The 19,514-nt window shown below is 40.9% G+C and overlaps 1 protein-coding gene across 7 annotated transcripts in view; it reads left to right on the forward strand.

Annotated features, from left to right (window-relative positions):
- The window catches only part of dennd4c (DENN/MADD domain containing 4C), a 140,091-nt gene extending 120,901 nt beyond the window's left edge, over positions 1 to 19,190 (forward strand). For all 7 annotated transcript variants that reach the window (XM_060840971.1, XM_060840963.1, XM_060840949.1 and 4 more), the window contains 8 exons: positions 1,807 to 1,982; positions 2,495 to 2,671; positions 3,651 to 3,831; positions 9,505 to 9,756; positions 11,747 to 11,864; positions 13,404 to 13,557; positions 13,842 to 13,906; positions 17,948 to 19,190. In XM_060840971.1, the coding sequence (XP_060696954.1) occupies positions 1,807 to 1,982; positions 2,495 to 2,671; positions 3,651 to 3,831; positions 9,505 to 9,756; positions 11,747 to 11,864; positions 13,404 to 13,557; positions 13,842 to 13,906; positions 17,948 to 18,084 (1,260 nt within the window). In that variant the 3' untranslated portion in view covers positions 18,085 to 19,190. The remainder of the gene's footprint in view (positions 1 to 1,806; positions 1,983 to 2,494; positions 2,672 to 3,650; positions 3,832 to 9,504; positions 9,757 to 11,746; positions 11,865 to 13,403; positions 13,558 to 13,841; positions 13,907 to 17,947) is intronic.
- Positions 19,191 to 19,514: the final 324 nt, after the last annotated feature.

Genomic DNA, 19,514 nt, shown 5'->3' on the forward strand with positions numbered 1-19,514 from the left:
TCAGAGGCTCAACCTCTGCAGTGAGTAACTCATCTCCAGACTCCCAAAATACACCTTGGAAATTCATTAAGACTACTCAAACAGCAGTTTCTAAACTCGTGATAACTACCATCTCTTGGAACAAGAGTAGCAGATACATGATAACACCTCCATCTGCAGGTTCCCTTCCAATCCATGCACCATCTGACTTGGAAGTATATCATTGTTCCTTCACTGTCACTGGGTCAAAATCCTGGAATTCTCTCTTCTTGATGATATTGTGGCCGTGCCTACATCAAATGGACTGCTGCAATTCAAAAAGGCAGTTCCCAACTATCTTAAGGGCAACTAGGGATGGGCAATAAATACTGGCCCAGCCAGCCACTCCCACATCTCATGTGTTTTGTGAAAAAAAAAGATAATGCATGGTTTTAACATCCCATCTGAAAAAATGGTGTCTGTAGTCACTCAGTACTGTACTGGAGCATCATCCGAGATTCCATGTTCTAGGTTTGTGTTGAATGACTCAGAATTAAGAGCAATCCCAATTGAACTAAGCTAATTTTGTACTAAAAATGATTACATTTGCATTGAGAATTGATTGAGATGTGGTGAGTTTGACCTATGCATAATATTTATTTGTAAATTAGGGAAAGAGAGCAAATATTGTGTAATCAACAAACATATTAATGAATATTATGATTTGCAAGTGTTGTGAAGCTGGTAACTGCTCTCAAACTTCTTTAATTTGGTCAGAGGCAATGTTTTCTCTATCACATCAGCTACATATTACTCAACTAATTTTTGAAAGCTCCCTATAGAGCACCAGGTTTCAATTTCCACTTGGCTCAACATTATACTAAAGTTGGTACTTTTCTGTAAGTAAAAACTGAAATAGTGCTCTGGCATCATAACCAAATAATATTTCAACTTTGTAAATGACTTGTACGGCAGCTTTGGAGCATATATTTGATTGTAAATGTTAGGCCCAGTAATGAAAAAGGAAAACAAAAAGATGCAAATAATGAGAACTTCTTAAGACTTTTAGCAGTTGGTGTTTTTTAACTTTGCAGCTCATACTGTGATCCTTCATTTGTAATCTCCAGTATGTCTACCAACATCACAATGAAAGGTTAAAGATAATCCTGCTGGGCACAAGGCTGCTTTCTCATTAGGGAGAGACCAATTGTTGGTGCGTTTAACCTGAGGTTCACCATGCCACAGGCAAATGGAAAGGTTAAGAAGGAGAGCCCTTTGTGATAACCTACTGGCTCATAGCCTAAGCACTATGAACACCAGTAATCGACTTTGGATTGTCAGACTCATTTATTCCTTTTTGTGTGGGGTGTTATTACGCTGTCAAGCTTTTTGCTATGAAACCTACTTCTAAGAATATTGCAGTTGAAATTATACCCAAGAGTAATTTCCATTTCATTCATTTCAAGAGAAGTGCAGTAATTCAAGCATAGAAAAGGAAACTCTTGCCGTTCACAGTTATCTAATGTCTTCAGTAACGTTTCCGACTGCCAGGTTTGGTAATATGTGCAGAATTTAGTACATGAAAACATTAACTTCAGTTGTTTTAAGTTGGTTCAATCGTAGTTTTGCTTCCATAGAGTAATGCACATCCCACCAGCATGTCATTTCAGAATATTTTGCTATTGCATTTTTTTATTACAACCAAGTTAATGCAAGGAACACCTTGCTTTATTTGTCATTTGAATCAAGAATTATATTATATCTTGTTATTTTTCTAACAGGGTAACTTGTTCTGAAAGATGGATACATTTGATTAACTTCGCCTTCATTCTTTCTTTCCCTCAAAAGGTATTGATGTCCAGCTGTTCTCAGTGTCGTGTCTGTGAAGCTTTAGTTTATGATGAGGAGATTATGTCTGGCTGGAGTGCGGATGATTCAAACCTTAACACCACTTGCCCGTTTTGTAAAAATACTTTTTTGCCAGTTCTAAACATTGAGTTTAAGGATCTGCGAGATACTGGAAGGTATTGAATTGCTTGTGTTTTTTACTGTAGTTTATAAATTCTCATATTTGGTACTGCGTATTCTTGTATTCATGAATAAAATATTCTTTCAAACTTCTTTGAGACATGCAGCAGGGTAGAGGGGTTGGAGAGGATACTGGCATTGACTTAGTTTATTCTCCCACCGGCTCAGCTGGTTCCTCCTTGCTCAGCTGGTATCAGCAATTTGCTGTGGTACGGGTTCTGAAAATATATGGAGGAAAGTGGTAGCTGCTATTTTCTTTGTGTATCAAGAGAAATATTACAGTAAAGTGTCTTGTGTACTTTTCCTAACAAATGAAATGCCATTCATGTTTTGGTACCTGAATCATGCTGCAGCAAAGTTAATATTGACTGGAGGTAAAACTGCTAAATTATTGTTGAAACAATTTGACAGGTGTGCAGATTTACTTTTTCACAGGGACTTATTAAATGTTTTGTCTGCATTTGTGATTACTATCTGAATTAAAGTCTACAATGATTATTTTTCTCAGCTTTTTCTTAAAGTCGAGTGTATCTGGCGATAGTTTGCACAGTAACAGTGTAACCACAGGAGCTGAACCTGCCATACAGAAAGCTGCCACTGTTCCAGCAGCATCCAATACAGTAGATTCAGCAGATTCACCTATTCCCATATCAACGCAGGAAGAGTCCTCTTCTGAAGATAAATGGTAATGTTTCTGTAATCAGCAGTCAAATAGCCTTTATTCCCTTCTTGTTAGTTTCGTTGTCTAACCACACTGTTTTTCCCAAATTTATTTCTTTCTTGAGCTGCAAAACTCTTGGGTGCATGTTAGCAAACCAGAGGAAGACTAGCTATGTTTTATTCATGTGTATATCATTATAATTTTGGTAACATGTTGTGTCCTATTACTTGTCTGTTGTTAAGAGTTTGAAGTTTTAAACGTGCGCACTCGTGCTAACAACATGTTCATGCTGATTGACTTTCAATAGATGTTTAAACAAACCTGGAGTTCTAATTCTGCTTAATGCAATTCTGTGCTACAGACGGGGTCATGATTTATCAACATCTAACTTAACGCTTGTATTCGTGAACGTGATCCCATACAGGGGTTCCTAATATTAAGTCAAAAGATCCAACTATAGACTTTTCCTTGTACTTACAAATAGCTTTTTGATATTGTCTTTCATTGTGTTCTGACTTGTGAACAATTCCATTTGTGACCGGACTGGGGCTGAACCTGTCACAATCCGACGACTTGCTGAGCAAGTTTCAAAGAGGAGCAAAATGTACTTTGAGAACTTCAACAAACTTGAAGTGTGTTTATGTCTAACAAAGCAAAATTTGTATGTCACTATGCAATTCCGCCACTTGGCAGGCACAGGGAAGTGAAAAGAGCATTTGTTAGCTCAGGTTGTTACAACCAGATACAATCATAACTTCCAAGATAGAATTGAGTAAGTATTTATAAGAAGAAATAAACTGCAGGGATATGTGGAAAAAGTAGCAAAGGACAACTGATTGATTGGATTATTTTCCAGAGAGAAGCATTGATCGACTTCATGGCCACGACCTGTATTGTACTATTTAGTCATAGAAAGTCATAGATTCCCCGCAGTGTGGAATAGGCCATTTGTGATGTTATGATTTTGTAGAAGCAATTAATTTATTCCTTTTTTTTTGACTAGTGCTTTACCAAAGGACTCTGAAGATTTGCTGGACAATGTAAACAATGAACCTCCGAAACGGTCAGCATCTTTAATCCGAAGTTACAGTGTAGGTGGTCCATTGCAAAATTTGGATGTATCTCAGCGGCCTGCACATGGAATTTCAACAACCAGCCTTCCAAATAGTCTACAAGAAAGTGTGGTAAGTTGGTACTGAAGCCAGTTGTGCATTAATGTAATGGAAAGATTGTTTGGTCAGTAGTTTTAGATTGGGTACAGCTACAGATTTGAAGTATTTCCTGAAATAATTTACATATTGAAAATATTCAAATTGAAGGACAGTTTAATTGGTAGGAGGTTACTTAACCATTGGGTAAGATGCCCATTTGACACTTGAGAAGCTTTTGATGAAAAGCCCACTAAATTAATCTTGCCTGTATATAACTTAATATATACAAATGCCAGTGTTCAGCCAATTGAAATCACTCCACATGATATCAAGAAACCTTTTGGAAGCACTGGATACTGCAAAGGCTCAGGGCCCTGTCAACATTCCAGCAATAGTCCTGAAAACTTGTGCTCTAGGACTTTCTTCACCACTAGCCAAGCTGTTCCAGTACAGCTAGAAGACTGACATCTAGTCGACAATGTGGAAAATTGGCCAGACATGTCCTGTACCAAAAAAAAGAGCAATTCCAACCTGGCTAATTGCTATCGGTCTAGTCTCGGTCCTCAGTAAAGTAATGACAGCTGTCATTAACAGTGCTATCAAGCAGCACCTGCTTAGCCATAACCTGCTCAGTGATGCCCAGCTTGGATTCCACCAGGGCCACTCAGCTCCTGACCCCTCTAACATTGGTTCAGACATGAATTCCAGAGGTGAGCTGAGAGCCCTTGACATCAAGGCTGCATTTGACCAAGTGGCATCAAGAGCCCTAGCAAAACTGGAATCAGTGAGTATCAGGAAATCTCTCCACTGGTTAAAGTCATACTCGACACATTGTTGGATTTGTTGGAGGTCAGTCAATTCAGCTGCAGAACGTCACTGCAGGAGTTCCTCAGAGCAGTGTTTGAGGCCCAAACCTTTCAGCTGCTTCATCAATGCCTTCCCTCTATCATTAGGTCAGAAGTAGGAATGTTTGCCAATGATTATGCAATGCTCAGCACCAGTCATGACTTCTCAGATATTGAAGTAATCCAAGTTCAATTGCACCAAAATCTGGAGAATATCCAGGCTTGGGCTGATGAGTTGCAAGTAACATTTGCACCACACACATACTAGGCAGTGACCACCATCCCTTGCCATTCAATGACATTACTCCTCCTCCTCTACCCCACCGCCATCAACATCCTGGTAGTTAGCATTGACAAGAAATTCAACTGGACTCACCACATGAAGACAATGGCTACAAGAGCAGCTCAGAGGCCAGGATTACTGCAGCAAGTAACCCACCTCTTGACTCCCCAATGCTTTTCAGCCATCTGCAAGGCCCAAGTCAGGAGTGTGATGGAATACTCCCCACTTGCCTGGGTGGACGCAGCTCTAATAACGCTCAAAAACTTGACACCATCCAGGACAAACCAGACTGCTTGATTGGCACCAGATCCACAATGATTCTCTCTCTCTCTCTACCACTAATGCTCAGTAGCAGCAGTGTGCACTATCTACAAGATGCACTCCAAGATGCACTCCAGAGATTCACCAAAGATCCTTTGACATTATTTTCCAAACCTACGACCATTTCCATCTAGAAGGACAAGAACAGTAGATACATGGGAACACCACCACCTGCAAGTTGTGTCCAAGCAACTCCACTCAACATCCTGATGTGGAAATGTATCATAATTTCTTCATTGTCACTGGGTCCTTGAATTGCCTCCCTAATGACATTGTGAGTCAACTACAGCACATGGACTACAACACTTCAAAAAGACAACTCACTACCACCTTCTCAAGGGCAACTGGGAATGGGCATCGCCAGCAACATCCTCATCCCACAAGTGAATTAAAAACATCCATTTTAATGGCTGGAAAATAGATTTGAATGTGTTAATTAATTTCTTTGCACGTTTTTGGAAGATGCTTCACCTAGGAGCCATGATTCAATATTTAGGAAGTTAAACCAGAACACACACTTTTACTAAGTGGTATATGTAAATGGATTTAGGTTATGAAGGAAGTTCAAATATTACTGAAGAAACTGAATTTAAGGGGAAATAAGGAAGATCAACTCAAATGTAATGTATTAATTGAATGCAGCATGTCCCTTTTGTCAAACTGCTTGTTTATAAAATCCATTTACTGGCTTAAGTGCCACCTGGTAGATTTCTAACCTGTTGTTTTAGTTCTGATGACAAGTATATTTGACTTGGTGATTTGCTATTTAAGCATGCTGTCAGACCTGCTGAGTGTTGCAACACATTGTTTTAATGCTGTTTCTCTATTGTTCCTAGCTAAGTGCACTTCAGGACCTGGATGGAGGTTTGCTCGCTGAGCTGGAAGGTTTGTGTTTAGGCGTTTCGTCACCATAACATCATCGAGTCTCCATATGAAGCACTGGTGGTGTAGCCTGCTTTGTATTTATATGTTTGAGTTTCCTAGAGTTGAAGTCATTTCCTGTTTATTTTCTTGGGGGGTGGTAAATGGGGTCCAAGTCAATGTGTTTGTTGATAGGGTTCCAGTTCGAGTGCCATGTTTCTAGGAATTCTCGTGTGTGCCTCTGTTTGGCTTGTACTAGGATGGATGGCATTCCAACCAGAACTCTTAGCAACAAGCACATTGACTTGGCTCCCATTTACCACCCCTTGAGAAAAAGAACAGGAAATGACATCACCATAGGAAATGATGTCACCAAGAGAAATAACATCACCAACTCAAGGAAACCTAAAGATATAAATAGAAAGCAGGCTAGTGCTTCATTTGGAGGCTCACTGAAGATGTTACCTAACATGGTGATGAAATGTCCTGAAAATGAACCTTCTAGCTCTCTAAGCAAACCTGCATCCAGAACCTCAACCTGAGCTAAAAACCTTCTCAAAACTCGCTAACTTCAGGATCTGTCCAGCTTTCTCCTGAAAGAATATGGGTCACACCACAGTTGTAGGGCATTGAGACATTGGATCTTACTTTGTATTATAACTTCTTAAAAAAAAATTAAAACTAAATTGAGAGCGGCCCAGTGGCACAATGGTTAGCACTGCCACCTCACAGCGCCAGAGAACACTGTTCGATTCTGTATGGAGTTTCAGTGGTTTTCTCCAGGTGCTCCAGTTTCCTTCCACAGTCCAAAGTTATGCAGGTTAGATGGATTAACCATAGGAAATGTGGGGTTATGGGGATATGAGGGTTGTGGCTGTTTGAACAGTTGGCGAAGACTCAGTGGGTCATACTTCAATGAAACTGGCTTAAACTTGGTTAAATATAGAGATATGAAAATAAAGGCTGATTCTCTGGTGCAATGTCGGGGAGGGAGGCTGCTGGCATCAGGGAGGGGGAGGAAGGCTGCTACCCTCAGCGTCGGGGGGAGGGAGTTCACTGCCCTCAGAGTCGGGGGAGGGAGGTCGCTGCCTTCTGGATGAGCTACTAAGCTGGAGTCATCTACTTGCTCTGGCTGTAAAATGTCCCAAAGCACTATTTCAAAGAACAGTACAATACAGGAACAGGCCCCTTGGCCAACCGAACCAGTACTGAAACATGTGTTTCTGAACTAAAAGCCTTTTGGCTCCATGTCATAGAGTCATAGAGATGTGTGGTCCATATCCCTCTGTTCCCTGCATATTCGTGTTTGTGAAGATGTCTCTTAAACGTTGCTATATTGTCTGCATCCACCATCACCTCTGGTGACGCAGACCAAGCACTTCTCGCATCTCCTTTCAACTTTCCTCCTTTTCCTTAAACCTATATTTCCCCCGAGTAATTGATGATTTTCTCCTGGGAAGAAGACTCTGACTATATCTGTTCTATTCATGCCTCTCATAATTTTGCAAATATCTATCAGGTTGTTCCTCGGCCTCCGATTTCAAGTGAAAACAAACCAAATTTGTCCAGTTTCTCCTCTGAGCTAATACCCTCCAAACCCTGGTAAACCATATCTATCTCCTCTCCAAAGCCTCTGTGTTCTTCTGTGGTGACAGAACTATATGTAATATTCTAGGTGTGGCCCAGCTGCAACATGACTTGCCAGCTTTTATACTCTACGCCCTGACCGATGAAGGCAAGCATGTTGCACACTGCCTTGTTGACCGTATCCATTTATACCTTCGGGAGATTGTGGACCTGTACGCCAAGATCCCTTTGTATATCAATGCATCTTAGTGTTTTGCCATTTACTGTATGTTTCCCTCCTGCAATACAGGGAGCTTAAAAATGCATCATCACCTTGCATTTGTCCAGATGAAATTCCATCTGCCTTTTCCTATCCATATCCTGCTGTATCGTCTGGAAATCTACCTCACTGTCGGCAGCTCCACTAGGCTTTGATCATCCACACACTTAGAATCAGATCACCTACATTCTCCTCCACATTGTTTATTTATACAGCAAATCCTCTGTGTCTGCAAAATCATGAATTGTAAATTCACCCACCTGTGCCAGAAAGTATGTAACAACAAAAATCAACATATCCATGGGTTAAAATCATGTATCCACCATTTGTAACCTATTTTCCAGGGGTTCTCAGGAACAGAACCTTCCTGGATCTGAAGTAATGACTATAATAGAAACAGCAGATGTTGCAGCACTGATCCCTATGGAATGCCACGGGACACAGATTCCAGTCAGGAAAAACATCCTTCCACCGCTACTCTCTGACTCTTATGAGTCAGGTCAGTATCCACCTTAGCAGCTCACTGTGGATCCCATGTGACCTGCCATGAGTGATCTTGTCAAATAAACAATGAGGTCTGCAGATGCTGGAGATCACAGCTGCAAATGTGTTGCTGGTCAAAGCACAGCAGGCCAGGCAGCATCTCAGGAATAGAGAATTCGACATTTTGAGCATAAGCCCTTCATCCTGATGAAGGGCTTATGCTCGAAACGTCGAATTCTCTATTCCTGAGATGCTGCCTGGCCTGCTGTGCTTTGACCAGCAACACATTTGCAGCTGTGATCTTGTCAAAGGCCTTGAAGTCCATATAAATAACATCTACCACCTTGTCCTCATTAATCATCTTTGTCAGTTCCTCAACAAACTCAGACAAATGGAGTTTTCCACACTTCCCTCTTTTGCTTCTTCCCCCACCATGCTTGCGTCCTCCTCCTGCGGTGTGTGTGTCTCTTTCTCTCTAACTATTTCCCCCCTCCACCACATAGACACGCTACCCCTTTCTCTTTTCTCTCTCTCTTTCTGTTCCTTACCCTCCCTCCCCTCTTCTTTCTCCAGGGCAGCTGAGAAGGGATATTGATTGTATGACTGAAAGGTGAGTTGGGGAGAAGCAAAACCCTTGAAAGGATTTGAAAATCATGGTGAGAATTTTGAAAAGTACATTTTTCTGGGCCAGGAGCCACCATAAGTCAATAAGCCCAAGATTGGTTGAAAAGTATTTGATGGAGGTTAGTGTATAAGCAGCAGAGTTTTGGATAAGCCTGATTTGATGAACTGTTTCCTGGAAGATTGAGATTTGACAGGCTCATACACTGGTTTGAGGTCTTCTGACAAGCATTGGTTTGGTTTTGATTCAATTGTGCAGTCTGCCACCTTGTAGCCCACCTTGATGCTCTTCCCCTCCGACTTTTAGGGAACTCATTCTGAGGATTCCTGAAACCAGTTTCCGTATAAGTTTTTCTTTAGAAAATGGCTCAACTGTAAATGTTTCTGATTAATGTTTTAAATTAACATATGAATTCAATGAGCACCGTTTTGTATTTGTTCATCAGGACTCCGTGAGGCTTAAAAGCAGGCCGAATCCGAAGCCTGTGTCCGTCCCATATCTGAGTCCGTTAGTCCTGCGTAAGGAACTGGAGTCTCTGTTGGAGAATGAGGGAGATCAGGTGGTTCACAGCTCGAAGTTCATCAACCAGCACCCAATCATTTTTTGGAACCTTGTTTGGTATTTCAGAAGGCTGGATTTGCCAAGCAACCTGCCTGGTCTCATCCTTACTTCCGAACATTGCAATAAAGGCGTGCAGGTATGTTGGAGATTGTTAAATGAACTGGTCTATAATGTTAGAAGATGATACAAAAGTTTGAAAACCCATACCAACAGATTGGAGGACAGCTTCTTCGCTGTTATCGAACTTATGAAAGGACCTCTTGTATGTTAGCATTGATCTTGCTCTGTAACATTAAATTCTGCATTCTGTTCTATTACCCTAATGTACTTACGAAAGCTATAATTTCTGGTTCACACACAACTGTACTTTTCACTGTATCTCGGTACATATGACAGTAATAATGTTAAATCAAATTTTTGAGGTAACTTTCATAAACCATATGTTGACCACAATTTGTCAGCATACCAAATCAAGCTTCATGAATGTTAGTCTTTGTGCACTTTTGGCACCTTGTTTAAAATAAACATCACTTGTGTGTGTATAGTAAATTTGATTAATAAAAGAGCTACTAAGATTATTCCTTAGGGTATCATGGTTATTAAAGGAAAAGTGTTATGGAATGTTTCACTAAGTTGGATGCAGTGTTTACTGTTCCTATGGGGCACCTATAGTAATCAAAATTCCTTCGGGGTGGCACGGTGGCTCAGTGCGTAGCACAGCTGCCTCACAGCATCAGGGTCCCAGGTTCAATTCCGACCTCGGGCGACTGTTTGTGTGGAGTTTGCACATTCTGCCCGTGTCTGAGTTTCCTCTGGGTGCTCCGATTTCCTCCCTCAGTCATAAAGATATGCAGGTCAGGTGAATTGGCCACGCTAAATTGCCCGTAGTGTTAGGTACATTAGTCAGAAGGAAATGGGTCTGGGTGGGTTACTTTTCGCAGGGTTGGTGTGGACTTGTTGGACCGAAGGACTTTTTTATGCATTGTAGGGAATCTAATCTAATCTCATCTAAATTTGGGAAATTCAGAAAAACACTGAAGTAATCTCGAAGTCACAGTTGAAGAGCGGTAGTGCTGGTTTCTTCAGTTTCCATCTCAGACAGAGCATTACAGTGATCATGAGGGGCAATCAAAGATGTTTTAACTTTTTGAATAACTAAATAATTCCCCACACTCTAGTATGTGCACTTGGAGTTTTCATCCTTTTCAATGCTTCACGTTACCCATTTCTAGCATGAAAGCCCATAAGGCCCAGGTAATTTGCCTGTATTTGTGCTTGTGTTTCTTAGATGCTGTTTAATCCAATTTGTATTTTGTGAATCTATAGATTTGAAAATAAATGTTCTTTGCACAATTTATTTGATGGAGGGATTCAAAATTGCTATCACAACATTAGTTAAAATTTGAATGTTAACTCAATTGCTTAAACTTTGTATCAGGCTATATTGTGCACACCAGGTAGCCCTGAGTGCAAAGCGTACTCCTAATGGCATTAAGTCTATGCCAGTTCACTTATGTTCCACAGTATCCTTAAATTTGTGTCATTCAAAACTGTTTTAAGTGTTGTTAGTAACCATTAATTTTCAAGGTTTTTCAAGTAAGAGAATGCAACATGTTCATTTATGGGCACTATCTATATTGAAAATAGTGTGGTTAAATGCAAAGTAACTGTATGTACGAACTGTATGTGCTGCCATGGCAAGTTGTCGTGTTGCCCAAGTCTGAGAGTTTGCTACAGTTGTACTCTAAGATGGCCTGAACATTGGCTCTGTCCCCTATTAATTATGCTTGCATAATCTGATTGAATGATTGAAAGAAAACTTTGTACCACAATGGTGGTTGATGATCAGAAAAACTCATCGGTCATGTCCTTTAAGAAAAGAAATCTGCCATCCTTACCTGGTCCGGTCTCCATGTGGCTGTCTCTGAAATGCCCTTTGGGCCTTTTGGGATGGGCAATAAATGTTGGTCTGGCCAGTGAGACCCAAAAATCCAGTCAATGAATAAAATAGAAACATCAATATTCTCTCGTTAATTGAAATCCGTAGAAACTGATGTTTTCTCATTTACAGTTTGTGAATTTAAAGAAACATGGTTCTCAAATAATGTACCTTTTTTCCCTCCTAGATGTCTCAGTCAAATCTTTCACAGGACAGCAAACTGGTTTACATCCAGCTACTCTGGGATAACATTAATCTTCATCAAGAGCCTGGTGATCCAATGTATATACATTGGAGAAACCGGAGTAAGTGGCTGAGACGGACTGCATGGAACAGGACTTTTTTATACTTTTCTATTCACTTTGTATCTTATTTTTTTTGGACTTAGTTAGCCTAACCGTGAAATATCAAATGCAGCACCAGTAGATGTAATTCTGTCAAACCAGCTTCAAAGTAAGGTAGTTAATTTTGAATTGATGTACAAGGGACTTTCTTTATCACTGCCACCTGCCTGTGTTAATCTGTACAAGCCCAGGCCCGGTAAGTACATTGTAATCAAGGTTCAACTTGACCAAATTAATTTTAGCTGTTACTGGTTGGATCAAAACCCAGACTTATTTCACTATTAATTCAGAAATGCAGCCAAGAATCTAGGGACCTGGGTTAGAATCCCACCATGGCAGTTGGTGGAATTTGAATTTGATAAAAATTCGCAATTGAATCTAAAGATGACCATGAAACTGTCATTAATTGTTAGAACTCATCTGATTCACTAATGTCCTTTTGGGAAGGAAACTGCTGTTCTTACCCAGTCTGGCCTACATGTGAGTCCAAGCCACTGCAATGTGGTTCCCTCTTAACTGCCCCCTGGGCAACTGGGGATGAGCAATAAATACTGGCTTGGCCAGAGATACCCACATCCTGTGAATGAATTTTTTTCAAAAGACTTGAATGTTCAAATATATCATTGAGAGTTGGATTACAAAGGGGAACATGTTCAGCAAGGAGCTGTGAACACTGGGAAATACATTGTAATCACCTCTGTACCAAATAAATTAACAATTGTGCAAACTTTAAGTTAATGGAAGCCCTATACTTGAAGAAAGTCTATCATGGTATATGCTACATAAAATTATAGCTTGTTCACTGAACACGACAATATGGTTTCATTCCAAAGTAAGAGAGCTGATTTTTAAAAAATTTTACTTGTCACAGTCTCTGTCTAGAATAAAGTCTGTTTTCTCAAATTATCAGGTAACTTTCACAATCCAGTATGGATCTGTGTTTCTGACAAATGCAGTTCAGTGTCTGTTGGATTGCTGTGATTAACTCACTCCTATTATTTCTGCTCTCAGTTTCTCTGTGCATTCCAATATGTTTACAAGAGGCAGCAGTGGTTAGCACTGCTGCCTCGCAACACCAGGGACCCAGGTTCGATTCCGGCCTCTGGCAATTGTCTGTGTGGAGTTTGCACATTCTCCCTGTGTCTGCGTGGCTTTCCTCCCACAATCCAAAGATGTGCAGGTTCAGTGAATTAGCCATGCTAAATTGCCCATATTGTGCAGGGATGGGTATGTTAGATGCATTAGTCAGGGGTAAATCTAGGATAATTGGGTAGGGGAATGGGTCTGGGTGGGTTATTGTTCAGAGGATCAGTGTGGACTTTTTGGTCTGAAGGGTCTGTTTCCACACTGTAGGGATTCCAGTTCTAATTCTAAAAAAAGCATGCTATTTTATAGTTTTGTTTGTGAATGTGAACTGCATGATGATAAAACAACTGAATAAATTGTCACGAGTGATTGCTTTTATATCCAAAATATCAAATTAATCATCTTTATTTCCAGACAAAGATTTGCTTGGTGGATTAACTCCAGATAGTCAGGTGGAGAAGAGTTCCCTGCATATAATTGTGAGAAGTATCCAGACCAATGATGTGTTTGGACCGATGTGCCTAATCCTCAAAGAGTCCAGCAAACACCCTGAAATCAAGAGACAAAGGTCAGAAATTTTCAGGACCCTCTGCAATATGTAAATGCTGAAAGCATGATTAGTCTCTGCCATAAGCATGTTTTTGCTGATAGGGAATCTTCACCCATGACTGAATTCAGGTACAGATGTTATACTACTCTCTCTATTGCGTTGCTGCTGATCCATTTATAGATTTCAATGTCTGTAAATCCGTGCTGGTTCAGATCATAATCGTTTCTATTGTCTATGTATCTTGACAGATTTTGATTAATTAGTAGTTTGACAGTCATTAGAATGATTTTCTTTCTGTACAGGAGTATGTACAGGGAAATTCTTTTCCTTTCTCTGGTGGCCCTCGGAAGAGAGAATATTGATATTGGTGAGTAAGGCCTGAATGTAGGAAGAATTTTCAGATTTGTACCTTTCAGCCTTCTGGAAATGTCTTTCTGCACAATTTTTCATTTTAAAATTTCATTTCAAAAGCATGATATAATGTGTAGCTAAATAAACATGTGATGATTAGATTAGATTCCCTACAGTATGGAAACAGGCCCTTTGGTCCAACAAGTCCACACCGACCCTCCGACGAGTAGCCCACCCAGACTCATTCACCTACTCCCTGACTAATGCACTTAACACTACGGGCAATTTAGCATGGCCAATTCACCTGATCCGCACATTTTTGGATTGTGGGAGGAAACCGGAGCACCCAGAGGAAACCCACGCAGACACAGAGAGACTATGCAAACTCCATGCAGTCGCCCAAGGCTGGAATTGAACGCAGGTCTGACATTTCCACCACCAGGGATATATTTCCCTCCCCACCCTTTTCCGTCTTCCGCAAAGACCTTTCCCTCTGTGACTACCTGGTCAGGTCCACAACCTACCCTCTCGTTCTGGCACCTTCCCCTGCCACCGCAGGAATTGCAAAATCTGCGCTCACACCTCCTCCCTCACCTCCATCCAAGGCCCTAAAGGAGCCTTCCCCATCCATCAAAATTTTACCTGCACATCCACTAATGTCATTTATTGTATCCGTTGTTCCTGATGCGGTCTCCTCTACATTGCGGAGACTGGACGACTCCTAGCAGAACGCTTCAGGGAACGTCTTTGGGACACCCGTACCAATCAACCTCACTGCCCTGTGGCCCAACATTTCAACTCCGCCTCCCACTCAACCGAGGACATGGAGGTCCTAGGCCTCCTTCACCGTCGCTCCCTCACCACCTGATGCCTGGAGGAAGAACGCCTCATCTTCTGCCTCGGAACAATTCAACCCCAGCGCATCAATGTGGACTTCACCAGTTTCCTCATTTTCCCTTCTCCCACCTCACCCCAGCTCCAACCTTCCAGCTCAGCACCGTCCCCATGACTTGTCCTACCTGCCTATCTTCTTTTCCACCTATCCACTCCACCCTCCTCTCTGACCTATCACTTTCATCCCACCCCTATTCACCCATTGTACTCTATGCTACTTTCTCCCCACCCCCACCCTCCTCTCATTTATCTCTCCATCCTTCAGGCACTCTGCCTGTATTCCTAATGAAGGGCTTTTGCCCAAAATGTTGATTTTCCTGCTCCTCGGATGCTGCCTGAACTGCTGTGCATTTCCAGCACCACTCTACTGCAGAATCTGGTTTTCCTACATCTGCAGTCATTGTTTTCACCTATAAACCTAGGCCCTCAGGCTTTGGACTCCCTTATCCTGGGGAATAGACCTGAGGCTAGTGCATGTAAGCTTTCTTACTTTCAAACCAATAAAAGGAGGGAGAAAAAACAGGGAATTATAGAACGGTTAGTCCGACATCGGTGATGCGGAAAGTGCTAGACTCCATTTTCACAAGATTATAAAATTATGCTTGACAAATCTGCTGGAATTTTTTAAGGATACAACTAGTAGAGTTGACAACAGGGAGCCAGTGGATGTGATTTATTTGGACTTCCAAATGCCTTTTGATAAAGTCCCACATAAGAGATTAGGTGGATTGGCCTCGCTAAATAGCCCCATAGTGTCTAGGGATGTGAAGTTTAAGTGGATTAGCCATGGGAAATACAGGGTTACAGGGATTGGCTGGGAGACTTGATGCTGTTCAGAGGGTCAGTGCAGACTCGATGGCCTGAATGACCTCTCTCCGAACTGCAGGGCTTCTATGAAACCACATCAAAAGTAATAATATAAAGGGTTGAATTGTTTGAACACATGTAATGGAGACTGAGAAACTGGAGCAATGGAAAAGATAATATCACATGAAGGAATGTAGTCAGGGTAATTGTGGGAATAAATTTTCTTATGGTAAATATTAATAGATAATCTATCACAAGAAAAGTAAACCGAAAACAAGTTAGTTCATTCAGATCTAACCTTAACCTTGCTATTAAATACTGAGAGAAAGAATGACAGCCTTCTGATCTCAGCCTAGCAGGTGTTGAATGCCGACTCTGTGACACAACCTCCTACCTCCCCACTACAGCGCATAGACCTATGTTTTGCAGCTCTGCTGCTGACCACCTTTCCTATAGAGGACTTGTTTGACCTTTCACAAATGGTAAGAAATTTGAGCAGGAATAGACCCTTTAGCTGCTGAGCCTGCTTTTCTGTTCATTAAGATCGTGGCTGATCTGAGAATGGCCTTCACCTCACTTTTCTGCCTCGGGTCCTATAGCCCTTGAATCTCTGTCAAAAGTCCATCAGCCTTGACTATGTTCAATAAATCCAGCTTCCACTGCTCTCCTGTGGAGGAGAATTCCAAACACCAACAATCCTCTGTGAGAAGAAATGCTTTTCCAACACCATCTTTACTGAGAGGCCCCTTATTTGTGGGTAAGGTATGATTTGCCTGGTTAGCATGTAAAACAATACTTTGTACTGTATCTCAGTACATGTGACAATAAATTAAATCAAATAGGGCAGAGTGGGTTGCAGGTGGCTCAGTGGTTAGCACTGCTGTCTTACAGTGCCAGGGATCCGGATTTGAGGGTATCTCTATGTGGAGTTTGCACGTTCTTCCCATGTCTGCGAGGGTTTCTCCTAGGTGTTTTGGTTTCCTCCCAAAGTTCAAAGATTTGCAAGTTAGGTGGATTGGCCATGCTAAATTGCCCTATAGAGTCCAGGGGTGTGCAGGCTAGGTGGATTAGCCATAGGAAATGCAAGGTTACGTGGATAGGGTCTGGTAGTTGGGTTTGAATGGGATGCTCTTCGGAGGGTCGGTGCAGACGCTGTAGACCGAATGGCCTCTTCCTGTACTGTAGGGGGTTCAATGATTCATCTTTTCCCATTCCATACAACTGATGTCAATGCAGTTCTTAGAATTCGAAACATCATCCAGAACTCGTTAGAGTAGGATGGACAGATTTATCAAACTATAGAATGATTGTTCTGACAATAGGACGATGAAGAGGATAGTTGTGAACTTCAAGAGGACATTGGCTGCTGAAATAGTGGGCGTGTGACAGATGAAAAATTTAATGCAGAGAATTGTGAAGTGATGCATTTTGGTTGGAAGAGTGTGGAGCAGCAAGCTAAAACAAAAGTACGATTCTAAAAACTTATAAGAACCTGGGGTTTAAAGTTCACAATCATCGAACGTGGCAGGCTAGTTGCGATTGAAGTTAAAAGAGAATATGGGAACTTGGCCTAAGAACGTGGAGTACCAAAAGGCACTGATGTAAATATGTTTGGCAGAAGAATTATGACAACATGAGAAATTAATTACATGAGAGTGTTTAGGGTCCAGAATGCACTACCTGACCAGGGTGGTGAAAGCATTTGTGATGACGGCTTTAGAGATGGGATTGGGTGAGCAACCTAAAAGAGAGACTTTGCAGGATGACAGGAGAAGGGCTGGGGAGTGGGCAAGCTGACTTTGCTCTTGTAGAGAGCCAACATGAACATGATGGGCCAAATGACCTAATCTATAGAGAAAGTATTGCTTTTGATGAATGCATTCCTAAGAACAGGCATTTCGCGAAGTATGTACTGGTAAAATAAGAGTTAGTACGGATGTATTAAAGACAACAGTGAACTACAGACCTGCTGCCTTCACCTCAACAGATAGCAGGACAATGAAGAGAAATTGGTGCTCTCTAGAGTTTTGAAGAATGAGAGCTGCATTAATTAAAACTTACAAAATACTTAAAAGGGATAGACAGGATGGAAGTAGGTAAGATGTTTCTCCTAATTGAGGTCTGTAGGAACACAGGGCACAAATTAATGCCATTCATCCAAGTGTGGGGTGGTCTGGGGACTGGTTGTGGAAATGGTATTAGCATTAAGGACAGAGAACAAGTGGGAATGTAGTGGGCTGAGTGGCCTCCTACACCGTCTTGTCTGTTCTGTTGACTGCTGGTCTGCAGACGAGTAAAAATTTTAAAATGGAAGTTATAAATTAATGACATGACTGTTCGATACTTGTGATTTCAGATGCTTTTGATAGAGAATACAGAGCAGCTTACGAACGCTTGACAGAAGAACAAGTGAAGGTGGCCCTGCCAATCGATTCACCACCCTGCACCAAAATAGAATGGTGCCGGAAATGTTTTGAGCCTCCCTTCATCTAAACAAGAAACTGCAATATTACTCTGGAGTTGAACCACTATAATTTACGTCCAAAGTATGAATGTACAATCTTCAAGCTAAGCACATATGCCGAGATGATTAAAATTAAGATGTTAATGTATGTGGAGATGTAACTGCACAATTTGAGTTGTTGCATTGTGAATAATGAAAACAAAACTGTTCACGGTTTCAAACCTCGATGGAAGGGAATCTTAATAAAATGTAACTGCTAAACACTATATGTCTTACGGCAGATCTGCCATTTACTGTCAGTTGTCTAGTAGTGCAGTGTTTTGTACAAATATCACACAGAATGGTTCCGACCATTGTATTTTTTAGTATCAATGACTGGATTTTAAATTTTGAATTATTTCTTTGTGTAAATGAAGTGCTGAAATCCTACAATTCAGAATGAAATCATTAGCTATGCTATAATGAAACTAGGGGATCATTCTTGTTTAATTGAATTGACTGTGTCCCTGAGGCATAAAATACTCTCAAATCAATCAGATCATATTAGGGTGGTTGGAAGGGGAGTTGGGAGGTATTTGGGAAGCCAGATTGGTGTTTCTCTGTACTGTACTCAACTGATACTTTATGTCTAATTGGTGACAAAACCCTGCCTGATATCTGACAGTGCAGTTCTTTTTTGCTGCACATATAAAGGGATGCTGTAATGGTATACTGAGTATTTGAGAGTAGAAGCACTATTAGTGATCTCCCTTCCCTATTTCTCTCTGGTGTAAACAAGAATAATTTTATTTAAAGAAAAATGGATGAATATTACTGACAGGTTGTTTTCCAGGATGTAATAGAATGAAAACAAACCGAAACACCAGGCAAAGCATTGGTAAATTTTGGCAGTACAAATACTATTGAAGGACACAGCTTTTGGACTGATATCTATATGTAATCCTGTATTAAAGACTTTACCATATTGAGTTGTAAAATAATTGATTTTATATTTTAACACTTCTAAAAAGGCAGATTGCATCTATGGTTCAAATCTTGTACAGCTACACAGTTATATGATTTCCTATAATTCTCTAAATATAATGTATGTGAACATATTAAAATTACTTGTTTCAATAAAGGATAGTTATACAAACTTGTGATTTTTGAAAAATAGTTTTCAACTTAATTTGCTGGATGCAAGAGTAACGTACAAAGCCTGCATTTACTGCCACGTGTCAATAAGCCCTCTTCACGTGGCTATACCTTCCATCATGTGTCTTTACAAAAACATCAGTCAGTTCATCCCATATTCATTTGGCGCTGTCTTTTTCTGTCATGAAACCTACCTCCTGCTGCTTATACTGATCATCCCTAACTGAGATCAGCTGAGTGACCTTGTCTCCAATGCTAGTATGACTTGCTTTGATAAGGGGTCCAAAACCATTCACAGTATTCCAGCTGACGTCTAGTACTGTCT

This window comes from Hemiscyllium ocellatum, chromosome 2 (assembly GCF_020745735.1).
Source record: "Hemiscyllium ocellatum isolate sHemOce1 chromosome 2, sHemOce1.pat.X.cur, whole genome shotgun sequence".
Classification (NCBI taxonomy): domain Eukaryota; kingdom Metazoa; phylum Chordata; class Chondrichthyes; order Orectolobiformes; family Hemiscylliidae; genus Hemiscyllium; species Hemiscyllium ocellatum.